This window comes from Lucilia cuprina, chromosome 4 (assembly GCF_022045245.1).
Source record: "Lucilia cuprina isolate Lc7/37 chromosome 4, ASM2204524v1, whole genome shotgun sequence".
Lineage (NCBI taxonomy): Eukaryota > Metazoa > Arthropoda > Insecta > Diptera > Calliphoridae > Lucilia > Lucilia cuprina.
The window spans coordinates 88,541,397-88,559,589 of NC_060952.1; the positions used below are offsets into that span (position 1 = coordinate 88,541,397).

Below are 18,193 nucleotides of genomic sequence, written 5' to 3' on the forward strand. Positions count from 1 at the left end.
TAGATAGATAGATAGATAGATAGATAGATAGATAGATAGATAGATAGAAAGATAGATAGATAAATAGATAGGTAGATTGATAGATAGGTAGATAGATTGATAGATAGATAGATTGATAGATAGATTGATAGATAGATAAATAGATAGGTAGATTGATAGATAGGTAGATAGAAAGATATATATGTAGATAGATCGATAGATAAATAGATAGATATATAGATTGATAGATAGATAAATAGATAGATAGGTAGATAGATAAATACCAACTTTTAAACTCTAAATAACTGAGGAGTTCAAAATCCAATTGGAAGGACCTTAAGACAGAAAAGTTTTACCACCCTACTCATAAATACTTAATAAAGTTATTGATGGTTTATTGTTGGAACTTTGTATGGAAAATGTGTGTACTTAAGCTAAAAAAGCGATGAATACGGGAGTAAGTCTTTTAAAATAATATCAACACATTTACACTCATATATTTAATTCAGTTCACACTCATTTCCATATTTTCTTCAATTTTACATACCTTAAATTTATTTCGGTTCTTTAATTGATTTGATTGACAATTATTTAACGTTTAATACCAAATGTTTGAAATGTGTAATTTTCTATAGGACGTATTTCACTAAAAACTGCTTTGTCGATACGAGAACTCGGACTACCTTTGTTTTGTAGCCAATATTTCCTGTAATAAAATAAAATTATTGTTTAATTAATAATTATGCATATTAAATAACCAAAATATTCTACACCAACATTTCGTTCAATTCATTTTGTGGACCTTCTAATTGACCTTTAACTGTGCCATCTGCGGTATTCATACACCAGCCTCTTAGATCAAGTAGTTTAGCTTGTTTTTCTGTATATTTTCGAAAAAATACACCTTGTACTTTGCCAAAAACTTCAAAATCCAATGCAAATAATTTTTTCGCCGACATGCTTTTCGTTTGTTTTGATTTGTTAATTATTTTTGAAAGTTATTAAGAGTAGTGCTGTTAATTTAGCTATTTTTATTTGGTTTAGTAAATTGGCGGTTTAGATTCTGTATGCTGTCATATGCATTATTATAAAAACTTTCTTAAATTATTCTCGAAAGTAGAACGGTTATTTTAAAACAAATATCTCTATGCCTATATGCTATGTTTTATTATTATAATTAATATTTGTTTGGTTTCACTTTTGAAAAATATTGCTGTAAAAACAAGTTAGCAACACTTATCTTAACAATATTTTTTTTTGTTAAGTGTTGTAAAGTGTAAAAATTCATTAATACACAAAAATGCAACCCTGTTTTACTACTCGTTAATATAAGTGGCAATACTCGCTATGTTTATAATAAACTAGTACGTACTGTACCAGTCGTATTTTTCTTTCGGCGCAGAAAATATATTAATTCTATAAAATATTTTTTGTTAAAGCTTAGTAAGACCGCCATTAATAGCAAACGAAATTTTATATCGTAAAAAAGTGTAATTATCTCTCAGACGTCGACATTTATAACGTTTTGTTTAAATAAAATTAGCTGAACTCGATTAAAAGGGCAATTGGGATAGAAATTATTCACGTTGGAAAACGTTTTTCGCCCATTTTTTCTATAATCGTGCATACTCGTTCTTTGCAATCGTCTATGCTGTGTGTGAAGAAGAAAAGAAACAGCAAAAAAACGGCAGCCATACCTAAAAAAAATTAAAAAAAAATTACGTGTATTTAAAGAAAAAAAAAATGATCTGGGAAAAAATTGGCATAAAAAAATAGATATTTTATAAAAAATATATTCATAATATAAAATCTCAGTAAAGTTGGACAAGTTTTTAAACAATAATTTACTTTGATTTTTTAGACATGGCAATTACTTAAGAGTAAGAGGAAGCACGCAATAGTTCAGAATTGTGAAAAAAAGTAGTAATCGTTATAATACGTTTTACACTTTATATACCTATACAGTAATACATACATATGTACATATATATACATGTATATAATTATATACTTATATTAAAAAATTAATAAATAGTGCTTTAAAATATCCATGAAAGACGGGAGCGCGCGAGTGTTTTTAAAGTAATATTTAAATAAAAAAAATATCAATTATAAAAAAATTATGTAAAATTAAAAAAAACTTTGAAAAGTTGTAGTTGTATCTAATTTCTTAGTGTTTTTTTTTAACTTATGGTGAAATTATAACTTCCATAATAGCGCCTAACAAAAGTGAAGACAAGAAAGAAAAAACGAGCTAAATTTTTTCTACTAATTTTAATATAAAAAAGGAAAAAAAAAGCGAGTATCAAAATATATACGAACATTCATACCTACAAATATACAAAAGAATTTTTTGTTATTGGCTACTACGTTTTTAAACAACAGTGTCGTATAATTTTTTTTCTCAAATTTTTAACAAAAAAATACTATATAACAATAAATAATTTGCTATAAAATAACAATATAAATTAAATTTTATATTCATAATAAGGTTAGTATTAAAAATTTTATGAAAAATATTGTATTTTGAATATTTTTACTGTAATTCGTTAATTAAATTGTTTGTACCTCATGGTTGGATTTGTATGGGAGTTATATGTATGTACAATTTATTTTGTTTTTATTTTATGTAAAACATTTTTTATCGGTTTACCAAAAAGCAACGAGTTAAGATTAAATTAAAAGTGAATAAATAAAAAAAAAATTAAATATCTCATACAATGATAAGGAATAATGTTGTTTGTAACAAATACAAATCTAAATAAATACAATTTGTATATTGTTTAAAATTTATTTTATAGATCTGTTATTTGAGGTGTTCTCTAATATATTAAGGGATTTCATCAGACAATCTTGTTGATTATCCTTATTAACAAGTACATATGTTTTCTATATTTGTCTGTGCCGAAATCTAATATACCCTTCACCCTAGCGTAAAAAATGCATTTTATTACAACAAAAAAAATTAAAATTCCATTAAAATTCCATTTTCATTCAATTGGGTTTTATATTAAAAAAAATATTTAAAAGAGTAAAAATTGAAGCTTTGATATATTTCCATTACATCGTTTTTATACCCTATACCACTTTTGTGGGTTGGTACATTGGGTTTGTACCCACCCTTAAATATACCAATCGGCTTAGAATTATTTTCTGAGTCAATTTAGCTATGTCCGTAGCATTGTAATTGAATGAATCCCTATTGAAAATGGTTAAAATCGGTCCATTATTTCACCTAGCCTTCATACAACTGAACCCCCGAATAGAGCTTGTAAACCTTGTAATCAAACTACAGGTCCCTATTTTGGAGATAATTCGATTTGGCACATGATCTTTTATGGAACTGAAGATAAAGCCTTTTGAAAATGGTTAACAACGGTCCATTATTTCACTTAGGCCCCATAGAACTGAACCCGCCAATTAGGGCTTTTAAGTTCATAATTATGTTAATATACTCGTATCTCGACAAAAAGCTGCAAAACCAAGTTTACTTTAATATCCACAGTTTGGTTTTAGTATATCTGAGGCAAGGTACAATTCAACTTAAATGCTTCATTATGAAAACTAAATCACAGTTTATTCGTATACAGGTGTAGGTGTAGTCGTATGAGGCCGAATATATAACTTCATACTTGTTTTTTCTAGGATCAATATCATAAAACTTTCAAGTAGTACCAGTTAAAAACAAGTTAGTTAGTTTAAAAGGAGGATGTACATATATACATCAAATCTGAAGAAATACACCTCGGCCTCTATCGGGCCTGTTGTGAGCTCCTTAACCAGTGCATCAGGTGGGAATGGAACCCACCACCTCCGGCCTATTAGACAAGAACTCTAACAACTAACATACCGAAGGCCACAGTTAAATAAGGATGCCGCTTGTTTGATTCTGTTTCTAGGTTTTAAATTAAAACTAAAGTTTCAAAAAGTAAAAATTTAAGAACAAGAAAAAGTTTACTGATAAAATTTCATTCCATCAGTATAATAAAGAAGTACAAAAATTACCATAAACTCTTCTTTTATATATTTCCACTACATCGTTCTAGGTTTAATAATATAAAAGAACAAACATACGAATTGACAGACAGATTGCATAATTGACTCCACTATCTATAGGGATTCAGAATATATGATATAAATCTGTCAATAAATTGATTATTTTATCGAAATATTTGAAATTTTATAAATCTATAGAAAAGACTTTAGTATCACTCAGGATTTGTAGACCTCAATTCAATAACCGGAATTTTGTATTATGGTAGTCTTGTAGTAAATGAGCTAGTATATGTATTGTATATACTGATTTTGAAGTCGCTATTAGAAATCTAGAGAGGGTGTCTCTAAACGAAATACAGAGCTAAATATTCTACGATAACGCTAATATGTGTCCCAGAGCGTACATAATAACTGTCTGTGTAAACTGCTCCCCTCGGGCATATTATCCTTAATGACAATCTGTGGGAAGATAGGTGCTACCAATATCTCTCTAGTCGGCCGGGACTATAAATTGGTGTTTACAGTTTACTGTCTGGCTTAGTTGCCGCAGGACTATGTCCTGGCTTGTCAGTTGTTTGAGGTTCCTTCGGGATTCACGTAGTGGCTTTGGTTAAATCCCAAATTCGTAGGAAGATTGAGTTGCGTTTTAAAGACTGATATAAGGTAAAGTCAATATTTCGGGATAAGTTCGGTGTTTTTGTCGAAACAGTGATGGTGGTGACTGTGACTGTGGGACTAAGCGTTGAAAATGAGTTGGTATTAATTGTATATAGTAAAAGATGAATGTGGGATATGCTGGCCTCACCCAACCCGTATACCTATGATAAATGTGTAGTATGTTTTTTTTATATCAGAATTACCACAGTGTGTCCCTGGGAGTAAGAACAAAGTCTCGGCTTATTTAATGGATTCGTACTTTGGTCTACTGGTTACCAAATCAACAGAGCCCATCCCATCTGCGTGGTTATAAACGGAAGTGATGTTTTACATCTCAGAAGTTAAGTAATGGGGCAGCAATGGTCATGGTACACGAGCAAAGTGCTTGTACATGGACCAGCTCAAATCCATGTACAAAAATTGCAACCTACGTGTAAGATACACCTAGGGGCAGTGCAGAGTTGTTTACATTTTACTCACCTATTGGTTGAAACAGTACCACCGTGAGATAGGGCAACACGCCAGGTACTCACGTAAAGCACTTCGACTTCATGTCAGTGTAACCTGGTATTTCTCTTACAGACTATATAAATTACCTCAAATTAGACGGTTTATCGAGTCCACTTTTCTAACCTCGTGGGCTACAATGCTTTCTTGTCCAGAGATCAGATAATAAAGCTTTATCAGCAAGCAAGGATATTTTGTCATTATGAATGAAATTCTACTTAGAAACATGCAGAGTCCGGATAGAATAATGGATTATAGGTTTTTTTAACAGTACGCAGCTCTGATGTACAACATTCGATTCTTTCTACAACTTTCTGAAGTCATCTGTTGACATAGATAACCTGTATTTAATATGATTTTTCTTTTTGTACAATTTCAGCTTAATACATACGCTACATCTAATGAATATCGTTTTGAATATACTTAAGAACGATTTAAAAATAAACAATAACCGAGAAATAAAGATGGAAATTTGATTTTAAATGCAGCAGTGTTCTACAATATGGCGCCAGCTCTTACAGAGCCATTAAGTCCAACCGAAAATTTAAATAGTTCAGCGGTAACGGCAACAACAACACCAACGACAAGGTCTAGCAGAAAATTTGACTCTTCGAATGTCAATAAAAGTGGCATTAATAATAGTAATATTCTTAATACACCTACAAATAAAATTGTCGTAAAATCTGCATCAACAGTACGCGAAAAACGTAATCGTAGCGGTGGAATTATAATAAATCAAACACCAACAACTTCAAAGCGTATAACACGTTCGAGAGATAATCAACAACGCAATTTGGTGGTCACACCATCCGCCTCCTTAAACGGGGAAAATACAAGTGAAACGCCAAAAAACATAAAGACACCAACAACGAGAAGAATTTCAAAGGTGGCAAGTGTTCAAGAAGTTGACACTACAGTCATCAATTCTATTACTAACAACAATAGCTCGAGTACAAAGAATGAGCAAATGGGCTTAAGCACAGCCCCATTAAATACTAAAAATAAGATTCTCAACAATAACAACAATAATACTAGCCAAAATTTGGATACGGTAGTAGTAGACAATAGTAATACAAAAGATACATCGACCGCCCAGTTGTTGGCCGATTTGACAAACGAGGCCATAACTGCCGAAATTTGTTTACGCAATCAATTGAAAGACGTTAATCTAGTGAAGACTACTGGTGATCCCTCATCGCCCATCATACAGCAGGATACATTTGTTGATACTGAAAAAGATATTGTCGTTCTTAAAGTCGCATCTAATACAATAGCTGCTGCGCCCGAAGTAAATAAAACAACTACTGCGCACATGGAGACGCAGTTGACTGAATTACCAAAGTCGTCAAACGTACAAGAAAAAAGTGAAGTTATAGAGCCCACTTCAACAACAGCAACTTCGTTAGAAGAATTTCTTGATTCTCAGAAGGATAACAATAACAGTCCGCCAGAAGAAAAAGTAGAACAAAAAGTAAACGCAGAGGAAGATGCAGCTGATAAAAGACAGAATGATAAAAGTGAGCACAAAGAAGAAAAATCACTTCAAACCGCAGCAACTGAAAGTTATTTGGACACAGCAAACGTGCATGAAACCCCAGTCGGTTCACCAAATTCATCTGATGATGCTGCGGAGAGGAAGAAACCTAGCTCAAAGCTTGAGATTTTGTCGGTACAAGAATTGCCACCAGTTAGTACGGATTCAACGATGACTGCATCGGAAGTTGAAGATAATTTAGAAGGTAATAGTCAATTTATTAAGATTATTCCTGAGTTTTATTAGCAAATATATTTTATTTTTAAACATTCCTTCTTCCTTTGTAGTTTTGAAACTTTTTGTAAAAATACATAATAATATATTTTGTCTTGTAGAACGTTTAAGTCAATTGGATGGCACAGCGATCGATTCCCCACCCCCTAATAATCATGATGTTGATTCCAATGAAAAAACATTACAGAATTCTGTGGCCGCTGCCACCCCACCACGAACTCCAACTCATCAACAGACATTGTCACACGATTTACAAGAGCTACAACAACAATTACAGCACACTCCACCCACACCGGTAGCTCAGCAAGTTCAGACACACCAACAACATTTGCAACATCAACAGCAGCACTCGCCACAAATAAATTGCTTTACTACTACCCCTCAAAGCACAACATCATCGATAAATTCACTGGCTACGACGACAGTAGGTGGCACTATGCCTCCCAATCAGTCGTACATAAAAGAAGCAGATGGAGTCGGTGTTGGCGCTGCAGCTGAACTGGAAGATCAAGATATCGAGGAAGTTTTTAAGGTGCTAAAAGGGTTTGAAGGCGGTACAACTTCAGATCTCAATGTCTGTGACTTGAATGTTCTCTTCAACGAAGTTTATATGAAAATAAATGAAACAGAATTGAGTGGCAATGCTGGAAGCGGTACAGGAAGTATTGCTAGCGGTGGTGGTTGTATCTCTTCGAATACTCAAAGTCATATTACTATTACAAATCCCTCCATACAATTGGTTAAACCCACACAAGTCGAAGAGGGACAGTTAGAAATAGAAAAACGTCAGCAACAAATGCAACGGAAAATAGATTTTCTATTGAGACGTTTGAGAAAACTACAAGCTCGTTATATGTGCAAACATACCAGCGAAGAAATAGCTGGACTATTTGAGTGGAGCGCCCGACAGTCCAGCAAAGGTATAACAAACTCAGCAGCATTAAATAACGAAGCCATTGGACCACCGGATCCGGCAAAGTGTTTTCTAAAAGTAATAGCAGCACGACCGCCTGCTTCCGATTGGAAAGATGTACAAGAATCTTTGGTACCCGCCAACCAGATATCGACGCTGTTGCGTAAAATTGAATCTGTGGCCAATGCACAACAACTGTGCACCACGCCTGCCAACAGTTTAGTTAATATAACCACCCATAAGAAAACTAAAAAGGCCTTGATGGAAGCTCAAGCTGCGGCGGCAGCATCAAACTCTTCGAACATCAACTCAACGACTTTTGGTGAGGGCAAAGCTGAAGAAGTGGTTGTCGCTACACTGGACGAAAATATAACTGATGAATTGTCACAGGTGGTCGGTTTATTACAGACTGAAATGTCTGAGGTACAAAAAGCCATTGATTCCGATGCAACTGAATCGAGTTCAGGCGGAGAATCAGCTGATGAAATGGTTACCTACAACAATACCCAACAACAAACGCTGCCTATGTGAGTAATTTAAATAGTTTAATTTTTCATTTTCAATTTATGAATTATTTTCTTAATTTAGAACAAAACGTGCCGCTTGGCGTTATTCACGTGATCGTGCGGCCATTGCATCACGCTGGTCGTGGCTGCTATCTCAAATATCCGATTTAGAAATAAAAATACGTCAACACAGTGAACTACATCAGGAAATTGTACGTTCTAAGGGTTTAGTTACATGTGGTGGTGGTGGTGATAACAGTAAAGTTGGGGAACAAGTTAATGAAGAGCAAATGGGATCATGTCGAACACGTGGCTATGTGCCTTCATTATTTCGAAAAAGAAAACTTATACAAACAACCAACATACACACAATATCGAAAAAGGCAGCGAGGCCAAGGTAGGGCAAAAATAGTTAAAATGAAATATTTTTTTTTGTTAATAAAATTAATATATTTTCTTTAGCACCATTAAATGTGGTTGTCAATGGCCTTTACATCCATGTGCTTTGTGTACAGGTCGCTTAGATCCTACAGCACCACGTGATCTACCCGACACAATGATGATGTCCGATCGTATAGCATTATTAGATTCTGGTTATCATCCCGTCTTAAGTTTCAGAGAAAGTAAGTTTTATAAAGTAAAAAATCGTGTTTTCTTAAATAATAATTTAAATTTCAATTTAGATGTTAATAATGCCCTACACTTTGAGGCTATTGCAAAACAGCCCGAATGGCAGCAACGTGTTATGCGTTGTCCGGCCAAAAACATTGCAAAAAATGTTTGGAGGGCCGAACGTGAAGCAGTTGCTGCTGCTGCCGGCGGGCATCATACAACATCGTCATCAAAAAAATATGGTGATGCTCCTCCAGCAAAACGACGTTATATTAAAAAGAAGGATAGACTTAATAATGATGAAAAATCTGCAACAGGAAAAAGTTCCCATGCAACAACAGCGGGGACACAACAATCATCAACAACATCAACTGCAGCAACGGTGGCCTCATCTCTAGCAACGACATCATTAAATGATGTAGGAAATGGTACAGCAACTTTGTCTACTACTACTACGTCCACAACGCCACTTGTGGCCAACAGTAAATTATTGTAAACATGAAAAATTCGATAATTGATATTAACATAAAACAAAAACAATTTTTGCATCTTTTTTTTTTCTTTTCATTTTTCTCTTCTCTCTGTCTCTCTGTATACGTTGATCCTTTTGCATTGATTCCTACCACGAATTGGTTCCAACGTTTTTTTGTTTGAATTATTATTTATGACGTCCTTGCACTCAACCAACCAATACGTATACAACTCTAAAAACAAACGCACCTTTGCAACTGCAAAATTTATTATGAACAACATACAACCTTGATTCCCGAAACTACTTTATCATTTCATCATTATATTGACGACAACTTATGACTGTACGATGTACGATGCAAATATTTGCTTTTCTATTTCATATAAATTCTCTTATCGTTTGCTGGATTTAATGGAAACTTCCAACAATCATAGAGGGAACGGCCAAGAGTGCAAAGAAACAGCACTGCCCTGCTGTGAGGGACGAGAATTCAAAGGAGCCTTTGAACTCACTCCCACCGCCAGCATATTTAAGCAACACGAGCTTATCAGCAACAACATCTTTACCGACAACAACAACGACAACAATACCCAACAACAACAAATTCATACATCAAACGAGCGATTGTCTCCCAATAAACTACGATCAATACAATCCCAACCAAACACCTTCATCATTGATCTCCAACCACAATCACAACAACAACAACAACAGCAGCAGCAAAAATAATAAGCATCGTAAACTTTCATCATCAACAGTAGTAAATTCTCACCATTATAATCATCTAAATAACAGTAGTAGTAATCTATATAATGGGGATTCAAGCTATATGTTCAATCATGAAAATTGGGGAGGAGCAGGAGATAATTTTAATGTTCGCAGTCGTACATCATCACCAACATACGGCAGCGGCAGCGGCAATAATTACCACAAGTATGAAAGGTAAGAAAAGTAAATAATAAAAGACTCTATTCATCTTCTAATTCATTTATTAATTCTTCAACATTTTCTCCAGATCTCTTGATCGTAAAAATCGTACATCATATGATATTGACAATATTGTGATACCATACAGCGTTGCGGCTGCTACACGTGTTGAGATTTTACCCTATAAAGAAATTCCAACTCCAAAGTGAGTATACAACAAAAATGAGTTAATAATGTTGAAAAAATGCTCCTCTAATTGCTAAAATTTACCATTTTAAATTCCTTTTGTGATTCCTGATCCCCACTAATATCATTTTTCCATTCTTAATTAGATGGCGTGTTATTGAACAGGAAAATGAAGAAAATAACAAATTAAAAATCTCTAGAAATCAAGAGGAGACGTCAGATAATAAAACTTTATCCGAATGTAAACCAGTAACAAATGGTTTTATTTGCGATGACAGTCAATTATTAGATTCAACAGTTAAAAAAACACTAACTACTCCTCCGGTTAAGCTAGAAGAAGTTAATAAAACAGAAAGTGATTTAAAGGCTGGAAAAGAGAATCTAAATGAAAACAATTCATTACCGGCTGCAGCTAACTCCCCCAATAACACTACGGAGCAGGACGAAAAAGCGATTGAAGAAAAATGTAAAATAATAACACAAAACAGTTGCAGCAACATCCGCAATAATGCTGAAGATGATGATGATGTTGTTCATAAGGATGTTGTTGATGATGGTGATGATGATGTTGACGAAGAAAACACAAAAGAACCGAAACTAAAAAAACTTAAAGTTGAACCAAGTGTGATAGATAATATTAGAAGAGATAATAACGTTGAAAAAGTAGCTAAAGAGAAAAAGAAGGGGATAACAACTGAAAAGGATGAAACTGAAGATGATGAAGAGACAATAGCACTGCAAAACTGTTCAAATGTTAGCATTGAAGAGGACGAAGACATATCCGATGATGCCATGTTCTTAAGACATGAAAGAGCATTGACCGAAGAACGACGTAAATTTCAAACCTATCTAAAATTCCCCTGGAGTACACGTTCAAGAGCAAATCGACGTATTGACAGTCGAGCTGAATCGAGTGGTGCCAATACACCAGATCCCAGCTCACCAGCACCCCAGACACCAAGTGTGGGTGGAGGTGATCTGGAGGTATGTAGATTCTTATTAGATTTGTTACAAAAACTGAAAGTATTGTTTTAATTTGTTTTGTAAATTTTAGAGTATTCCATCACCTTTGAATCCTGCTACACCTTTAGATACAATTTCCGAAGCCGGTGATAACTCAAGTATGTTTGTTTTTTTGTTTTAACTTAAATTCTCATTCTATATAATTTTTGCTTTTTATTATTTTTAGCATCATTTTTAGGTGTTGGCCCTTTGCCTAGCCTTAGTAGTAAACGTTATGAACGGAGGCGAACAACTTCTACGAAACGTGATCGTGAACTAGAAAGGCGAAGTTCAACACCTGATTCCAAAGAGGTAAGTCAAGTTTTTAATTGTAAGGGCGGGTTTCTTACTACTTAGTTAAACTAGGTTTAACTTGGGACAAATTTAGGCGGACTTTAACAGATGATTGTGTTTTTCAGTTATGGATTTAAGTTCAGTTAACTTTGTTAGTATTGCCAACGTTTCACTCAAAAACACAAATAATGAACAGTAGGGTTCTATAGTTGAAACGAAAACACGACATTTTGCATTAAGTTAAAAGTCGACTTTTCGACTTTTTGCAATTTATGAAAAGTCGATTTTTCGACATTTCAATTTTTTTCATTTAATTAAAAGTAGACTTTTTGTTGTGGATCAACTATACAAAGTTCAGAGATCAGCATGCATTGGGATAACAGGTGCTATAAGAACTAGTCCTTCAGAAGCTCTGAACACTATATTGCACACCCTACCCATAGATCTGCACATAATGGCCATATCTGCTTGTAGCGCAGTAAGAGATCAAGAACATATGGACACGCTAAGATTTTAAGCTTGTTACCTCTAATCTTGAACCAACCATCCGACTATATTACCCCACACACGGACTTTGATAGAGTCTTCAAAGTCAGAGTTCCTTCCAGAAGCGAATGGTGTAGAGGTAATCTATCGAGCGAATATACCACCAGAATCTTTACAGATGGTTCTAAAATGAACTGCGGCGTTGGTTCTGGTGTCTTCTGTGAAGAAGCTGGGGTAAGTATATCCTACCGTCTTCCCAACAACTGTAGTGTCTTTCAGGCTGAAATTTTTGCGATAATGTCAGCCTGTAGGGTATAACATGACCTCAGTATTCACGGCAATATCGGAATCTTTGTCGATAGTCAAGCGGCACTTCTCTCACTAAACTCATATACTACTACTTCCTTATTAGTTAGACAATGCAAGAAGGATAATGAACAGGCAGACGAGCTTGCAAGAACGAGATGTGCTCTTGATATCTCCAACGCCGTTCCAGTAGCAACTCCGTTAAGTTATATCAAGAGCAATATCCTCAGATTCTTTCTTCAAAAAACTGAAAATAGGTGGAATAACCTAGACACATGTAAAGGGGCCAAGTTACTGTGGCCCTCCTTCAATGAGAAACGCACAAGAAACCTTATAAACCGTAGTAGGCGGGACATATCGAGGCTGATAGCAGTAATAACAGGACACTGGGTAATAGGCAGACACGCAAGTCGGCTTGGGCTCCCTTTCAATGATCACTGTCGCAGTTGCAAGGACAGGGAAAAGGAAGAAACAGTCTTCCATCTCCTCTGTGAATGCCCTGCTCTGGCCGTAAAGAGAAACCGCTTCCTTGGCAATTACTTCATATCTAACCTTAGCGAGATATCTGTGTTAAGGCTTAATGATATCCTCCGATTTCTCACAGCTACGGGCTGGATCTAATACTACAAATATAACATCTGACGAGTGGAGTGGTCCGTTCAAAACGGAGTCTCTTCGATTCTACTTGACAGTTCGCATGTAGTGAACTACCACGTAAACCAACCAACCAACCAACCAACCAAGAATTTTAGACTTTAAGTATTTTATTAAAAGTCGACTTTTTTCGACTTCTTTCGATTTTTTTTCAACTTTTTTCGACTATTTTTTTACTTTTTCAGAGTTTTTCCTACTATTTTAGAGTTTTTGTTTGTTTTTCCACTTATTTAAAATTTTCGACTATTTTTTTCGACTTTTCGACCTTTATTTCCAAAGTCGACTATTCGACTTTTTTCACAGACGATAGTAGAGTTATCGACCTTTTTGGATAAGAACAGTTGACTTTTCGACAGAAAGTCGATTTATAGAACCCTAATGAACAGCTGTTTTTTGGAAAAAAAAATACTTTTGTAAAATGAAAAATTTTGAAAAAATCTTAAATTAACATTTAAAACAATAATGGATAAAACAAAACAATTCAGAAAATTGCAATTTACTTAAAATATTAAGTTTCTGTTCTTCCGAAATCATGTGATGATTTTCAATTTCAGCTTATACCTCCCTATGAACCACTAACATTCCCCCTGACTGATGAACAATTTGAGGAATTAATGCGTGCCATGCCCATTGATCATGGTGAAGATAGCAAACGATTTGATGATTGTTATCTACCTGGCGGTGGTGGTGGTGGTGGCGTTGTGGGCGCTTTCGGTTTAGGAGGCATACTAAACAATAAATATCCGCGTACTATAAGTGGCAGCACTTCAAAGCGTACCTCAAGATCTTCGACATTATGTGGTGATTCCTTAACAACGGCCAGTGGTAGTAGACGTAATAAAAGTTACAATTCCAAAAATCTGCCACCAATCTCAGCGGACGACAGTAATGTGTCGTTAACACATGAAAATGGCGATATGCTAATGTACGATGATGAGTATGAAGATGATTATCCCAAACATCATTTAGCACCTAATGATGATCACCTAACGGCCGATAGTGTTGGCATTAGACATGTCACTGCCAATAGTGGTGTAGGTCTTTATGATGAGGACGACGATGTGTACGGTGATCAATATGGTGCCTATGTTGGCAGACAACAATGTAAACATCGTGATAGCGAAGGTGAATCATCTGAAGAAGAACCATTTCAAGATGATGATCCCAATGATCCAGAATGGCGTGGCGAAACAGAAGAACGTTTACGTAAGAAAGTTTAAAAACAAATGTAAGCCATTCGAATTGTTTTTTTTTTTTAATTTAAAATTTTTTTTATAACACAAAATATTCTCTAAGTCTTATGTGTTTTGTAAGGTTTGATTTTTTTTCTATTTGTGCAAAACAAAAAAAAAAAAAAAAAAAACAACAACAACTATTTCATATATTGTAATATATATGTATGTATGTAGCCAGCAGTTAATATATTTAAAATTTGTTATGTTTATTAAATTACAAATTAATTTTTAAAATAATGTTAAAAAGAAAACAAAATAAATATTTTACAACAATAGGCACTTTTTTAAAACAACAACAACAACAATTAGAATATTACATGAAGTAAATAAAGCAAATCAAACCAATACTCCACACCCCCTCCCTCCTCTAACTAAAAACAGAAATAAATGAAAATATAAAATAAATTATTTTTAAACTGGATTTATTTATATTTTTATTAAACAATTATACTTTTTTTAATAACAACAACAACAACTGTAATAACTAATATTATTAACAGCATTTGTGTTAAACAAATACACTAAATAATTGAATTACAAAAAAAGAAAATGTGTAAAAATTGTAATATTAAGATATCTTCTTTATGCTGTAAAAAAATTTTTTTAAGGAAAGCCTAAACTTAAAATAAATAGTCATTTTAATAGGCTTTCCCTTAAATTACTTATAATTAATAATAATAAAATTAAAAATAAATGTAAATATTTTCTATTAAGTAGTAGTGTAATCAAATGATTAAAAATTTAATTAATAATATTTTATTATTACTATTATTTTTTAATTTTAAATGCCAACATATAAACCATTGAATTTGTTTTCTTTGTTTTATTAATAATTTAAAATAAGCTTAAAACTGTAAGTTTTTTAATAACACATATAAACACACACACACACACACACATACAAAATACATTTAATTTAAACGCATTTCAGCCTAGATGCGTTACAAATATTTCAGGCTTTTAAGTAAAGAAATTAAAAAAAAAAACAAAAAACAAAATTGAAATAACAAAACCTGGTTATTAAAACAAATATGTTTATTACAAAAGCTCAATTTATAATTGAATAAAATTATGCTAAGTTTGTTTAACGTTTTTCTCCCTCTCACTCTCTCTAATTATTCACTTTTGGTTAAATATTTTTTTTTTAATGTTTTGTAAAGTATGTTGTAATATGGTTTATATATTTTTTCACTATATTTTACATCTGTAAAACTTATACTGTTTTTAATTTTTATTCTAATTAATAATTAAATTCCTATTACACTCTTAATTATCTATGTAGTTATATTTATATATATAAACAGCTTAAAAACATTTGTATGTTAAGAGCAGACAACAAAAACACACCCCCCCCCCCCCCCCCCCCCCCCCCTCCAAGAAAAATGAAAAAAACAACATCCACTTTTAATAATCTTTAGTGATTTGTATTGTTTAATATTTAATTAAAATAAGAATGATTTTGATTAATTACAAAAATAAATTGCAATTTATAATTGCATTATAAATTAAATAAAAAGAGAAAAATAAACAAATATGTAAAGATAATATATTATTAATAATAATAATACAAAAAGAAAAATAATATGTAATAAAAATATATGCATACAAAATAAGTTTATAAAATGATTTAATTAAATTTTGTTTAGCGTATAATACAGAAACATATGTATGTATAAGCAGTCCAAGAAATTAACAAGAAATGCAGAATTTAATTGAAATATTCCCAACAAAACTCTAGAAGTATGGATATCGTCACTTAAACTACTAGCATGAGAAGAAAAAAAATTGGAAACAAACCAAAAAAAATTCATTTAAATTCGAAAAAGGGTGAGTAAAAACAAGTAATATTTCTATATTTGGCTGTGCCGAGTATGTTTTAAAAAACAGTTTTTTATTTATTTTGTATCTCTGCACACATGTCACACATAACACACACACAAACAAATATAAACTGTAGCAGAAAGAAATATTAACCGTTGTACTGTAATACCACCGTCAAACTGTATGACCACCCTCAAACAAATATCACCTGTATTACCAACATATTACTGCTTTATCTCCTTGTTCTTGTTATACCCACTTACCTTCGTGAAAACAGAACAGCATGCAAACATACAAAAAAAAAAAAATACACAGCTGAATAAAACCAAATACATCTCCACACGCACATGTACATCTTTATCCAATTCACAGTGTTGTTGTTGTTGCTTTTTTAACAAAGCATGAAAAAAATGTGGCTTTTTTGATGCAATTTTCAGAGGTTGTCTCGGATTTTTGCTCATATCTCCGTTATTTATAGACCGATTTTGCTGATTTTAAATAGCGATCTTCTCGAAAGCATGTCTAACTGAATTATTGAAGATTCGGATATCGCCGATATCTGGGAACCTCTAAAAACTGATTTCAACAGACAGACAGACGGACATGGCTTAATCGACTCCGCTATCTATAAAGATCCACAATATATATATACTTTATAGGGTCGGAAAATTATATTATAGAAATTACAAACGGAATGACAAACTTATATATACCCTTCTCACGAAGGTGAAGGGTATAAAAAATGTATTTTGAAATAGGATTTAGATTTTTTTTATCTCGAAAACTAATTTAAAAAATCTACATAAATACTGGGTCTAGTTTCGTTCTATTTTGGTTGTAAAACAAAAAAACTGTAACAGAACAATCGGGGAAAAAATTAAGGTTAATAAAGCTGTGGCTGGAGTTGAGAATCTTTGACCGAAAAGTACTCTTTTCCAGTTATAGATAAGTTCTAGTTAAATTCTTGCAAGTTCAGTTGAAAATCAGTTCAAATTTAGTTCCAGTACAGTTCTATTGAAGATCTAAAAGGGCGGGGTTTTCAGATAAAGATAATCTACATTCTTTGTTTAAACTTAGTTTAACCTATGTTTTGCGTTTTTTCAGTAATCAGTAACGTTACTTATTATCTTAGTTTAACTGAATGTTATTGGCCAATTAAACTTAAGTTTGTAAGTGAGAAAACACAATTAACAAAAACAATAAAACAATGATTTTGGATAAACAAAAACTTAATATTTTAAGTATACTTCAATTTTCTGATTAATTTTGTTGTATTTATTATTATTTTAAATGTTTATTTAACATTTTTCCAAAGTTTTTCATTTTACAAAAGTATTATTTGCAAAAAACAACTGTTGATTGTTTATGTTTTTATGTAAAAAGTTGGCAAAACTAACAAAGTTAACTGAACCTAAATCCAAAACTGAAAAACACAGTCATCGGTTAAAGTTCGCCTAAATTATTACTCAATTAAACTAGGCTTAACAGTAAGTTAAGCCTAATTTAATTGAGTAATAAGAAACCTGCCCTGAGTTGACAATCTTTGAGTGAAAAGTTACGGAACAAAGTTCCAGTTGTAGTTTGAACTATTTAGTTCTAGATTAGTCCCACTTAAAATTCTTGTTCATTTCTAGTTCAAGTTCAGTTCTAATTTAGTTCTAGTACTGTTCTATCGAAGATCTAAATCAGTTTTAATTCATAGTTTGGTTCTAGCTCAGTTTTAGTGCAGTTCTAGTTTCGTTGTAGTTATGTTCTAGTTCAGTTCTATTGAAAATCTAAGGGCGGGTTTCTTACTCATCAGTTTAACTAGGCTTAACTTGCTGTTAGATTAAACTCAGAACAAATTTAGGCGGACTTTAACCGATGATTGTG

General features: G+C 32.9%; 2 protein-coding genes across 6 annotated transcripts; one reads left to right on the forward strand and one right to left on the reverse strand.

The window, feature by feature from the left end:
- Positions 1-171: 171 nt before the first annotated feature.
- Positions 172-1,101, reverse strand: LOC111676768 (acylphosphatase-2). The gene is made up of 2 exons (XM_023437745.2): positions 757-1,101; positions 172-685 (listed from the first exon to the last, which is right to left on the reverse strand). Exons 1-2 carry the CDS (start codon positions 936-938, stop codon positions 571-573), a joined length of 297 nt encoding a protein of 98 aa, XP_023293513.2. The 5' UTR covers positions 939-1,101; the 3' UTR covers positions 172-570.
- A 226-nt stretch (positions 1,102-1,327) lies between these two features.
- LOC111676759 lies at positions 1,328-14,640 on the forward strand. 5 transcript variants are annotated; one of them, XM_046949401.1, is made up of 13 exons: positions 1,328-1,422; positions 2,197-2,470; positions 5,519-6,878; positions 7,009-8,347; positions 8,409-8,723; positions 8,789-8,949; positions 9,010-9,420; positions 9,845-10,352; positions 10,426-10,542; positions 10,670-11,507; positions 11,578-11,644; positions 11,713-11,837; positions 13,820-14,640. In XM_046949401.1, exons 3-13 carry the CDS (start codon positions 5,642-5,644, stop codon positions 14,483-14,485), a joined length of 5,784 nt encoding a protein of 1,927 aa, XP_046805357.1. In that variant the 5' UTR covers positions 1,328-1,422; positions 2,197-2,470; positions 5,519-5,641; the 3' UTR covers positions 14,486-14,640. The 5 variants fall into 5 exon arrangements, with proteins under 5 accessions (XP_046805357.1, XP_046805355.1, XP_046805354.1 ...); XM_046949399.1 differs by having other exon boundaries at positions 1,336-2,061; XM_046949400.1 differs by having other exon boundaries at positions 1,346-1,469.
- The last annotated feature ends 3,553 nt before the right edge of the window (positions 14,641-18,193 follow it).

What these genes read in the sequence shown, in the direction of transcription:
- LOC111676759 (XM_046949401.1), top strand. Translation starts at nt 5,642, where the DNA reads ATGGCGCCAGCTCTTACAGAGCCATTAAGTCCAACCGAAAATTTAAAT. An exon ending in CGTCTTAAGTTTCAGAGAAA is followed by an intron (nt 8,950 to 9,009) that starts GTAAGTTTTATA and finishes ATTTCAATTTAG; the next exon opens with ATGTTAATAATGCCCTACAC. An exon ending in TGGGTGGAGGTGATCTGGAG is followed by an intron (nt 11,508 to 11,577) that starts GTATGTAGATTC and finishes TGTAAATTTTAG; the next exon opens with AGTATTCCATCACCTTTGAA.
- LOC111676768 (XM_023437745.2), bottom strand. Translation starts at nt 938, where the DNA reads ATGTCGGCGAAAAAATTATTTGCATTGGATTTTGAAGTTTTTGGCAAA. An exon ending in CAAAATGAATTGAACGAAAT is followed by an intron (nt 686 to 756) that starts GTTGGTGTAGAA and finishes ATTTTATTACAG; the next exon opens with GAAATATTGGCTACAAAACA.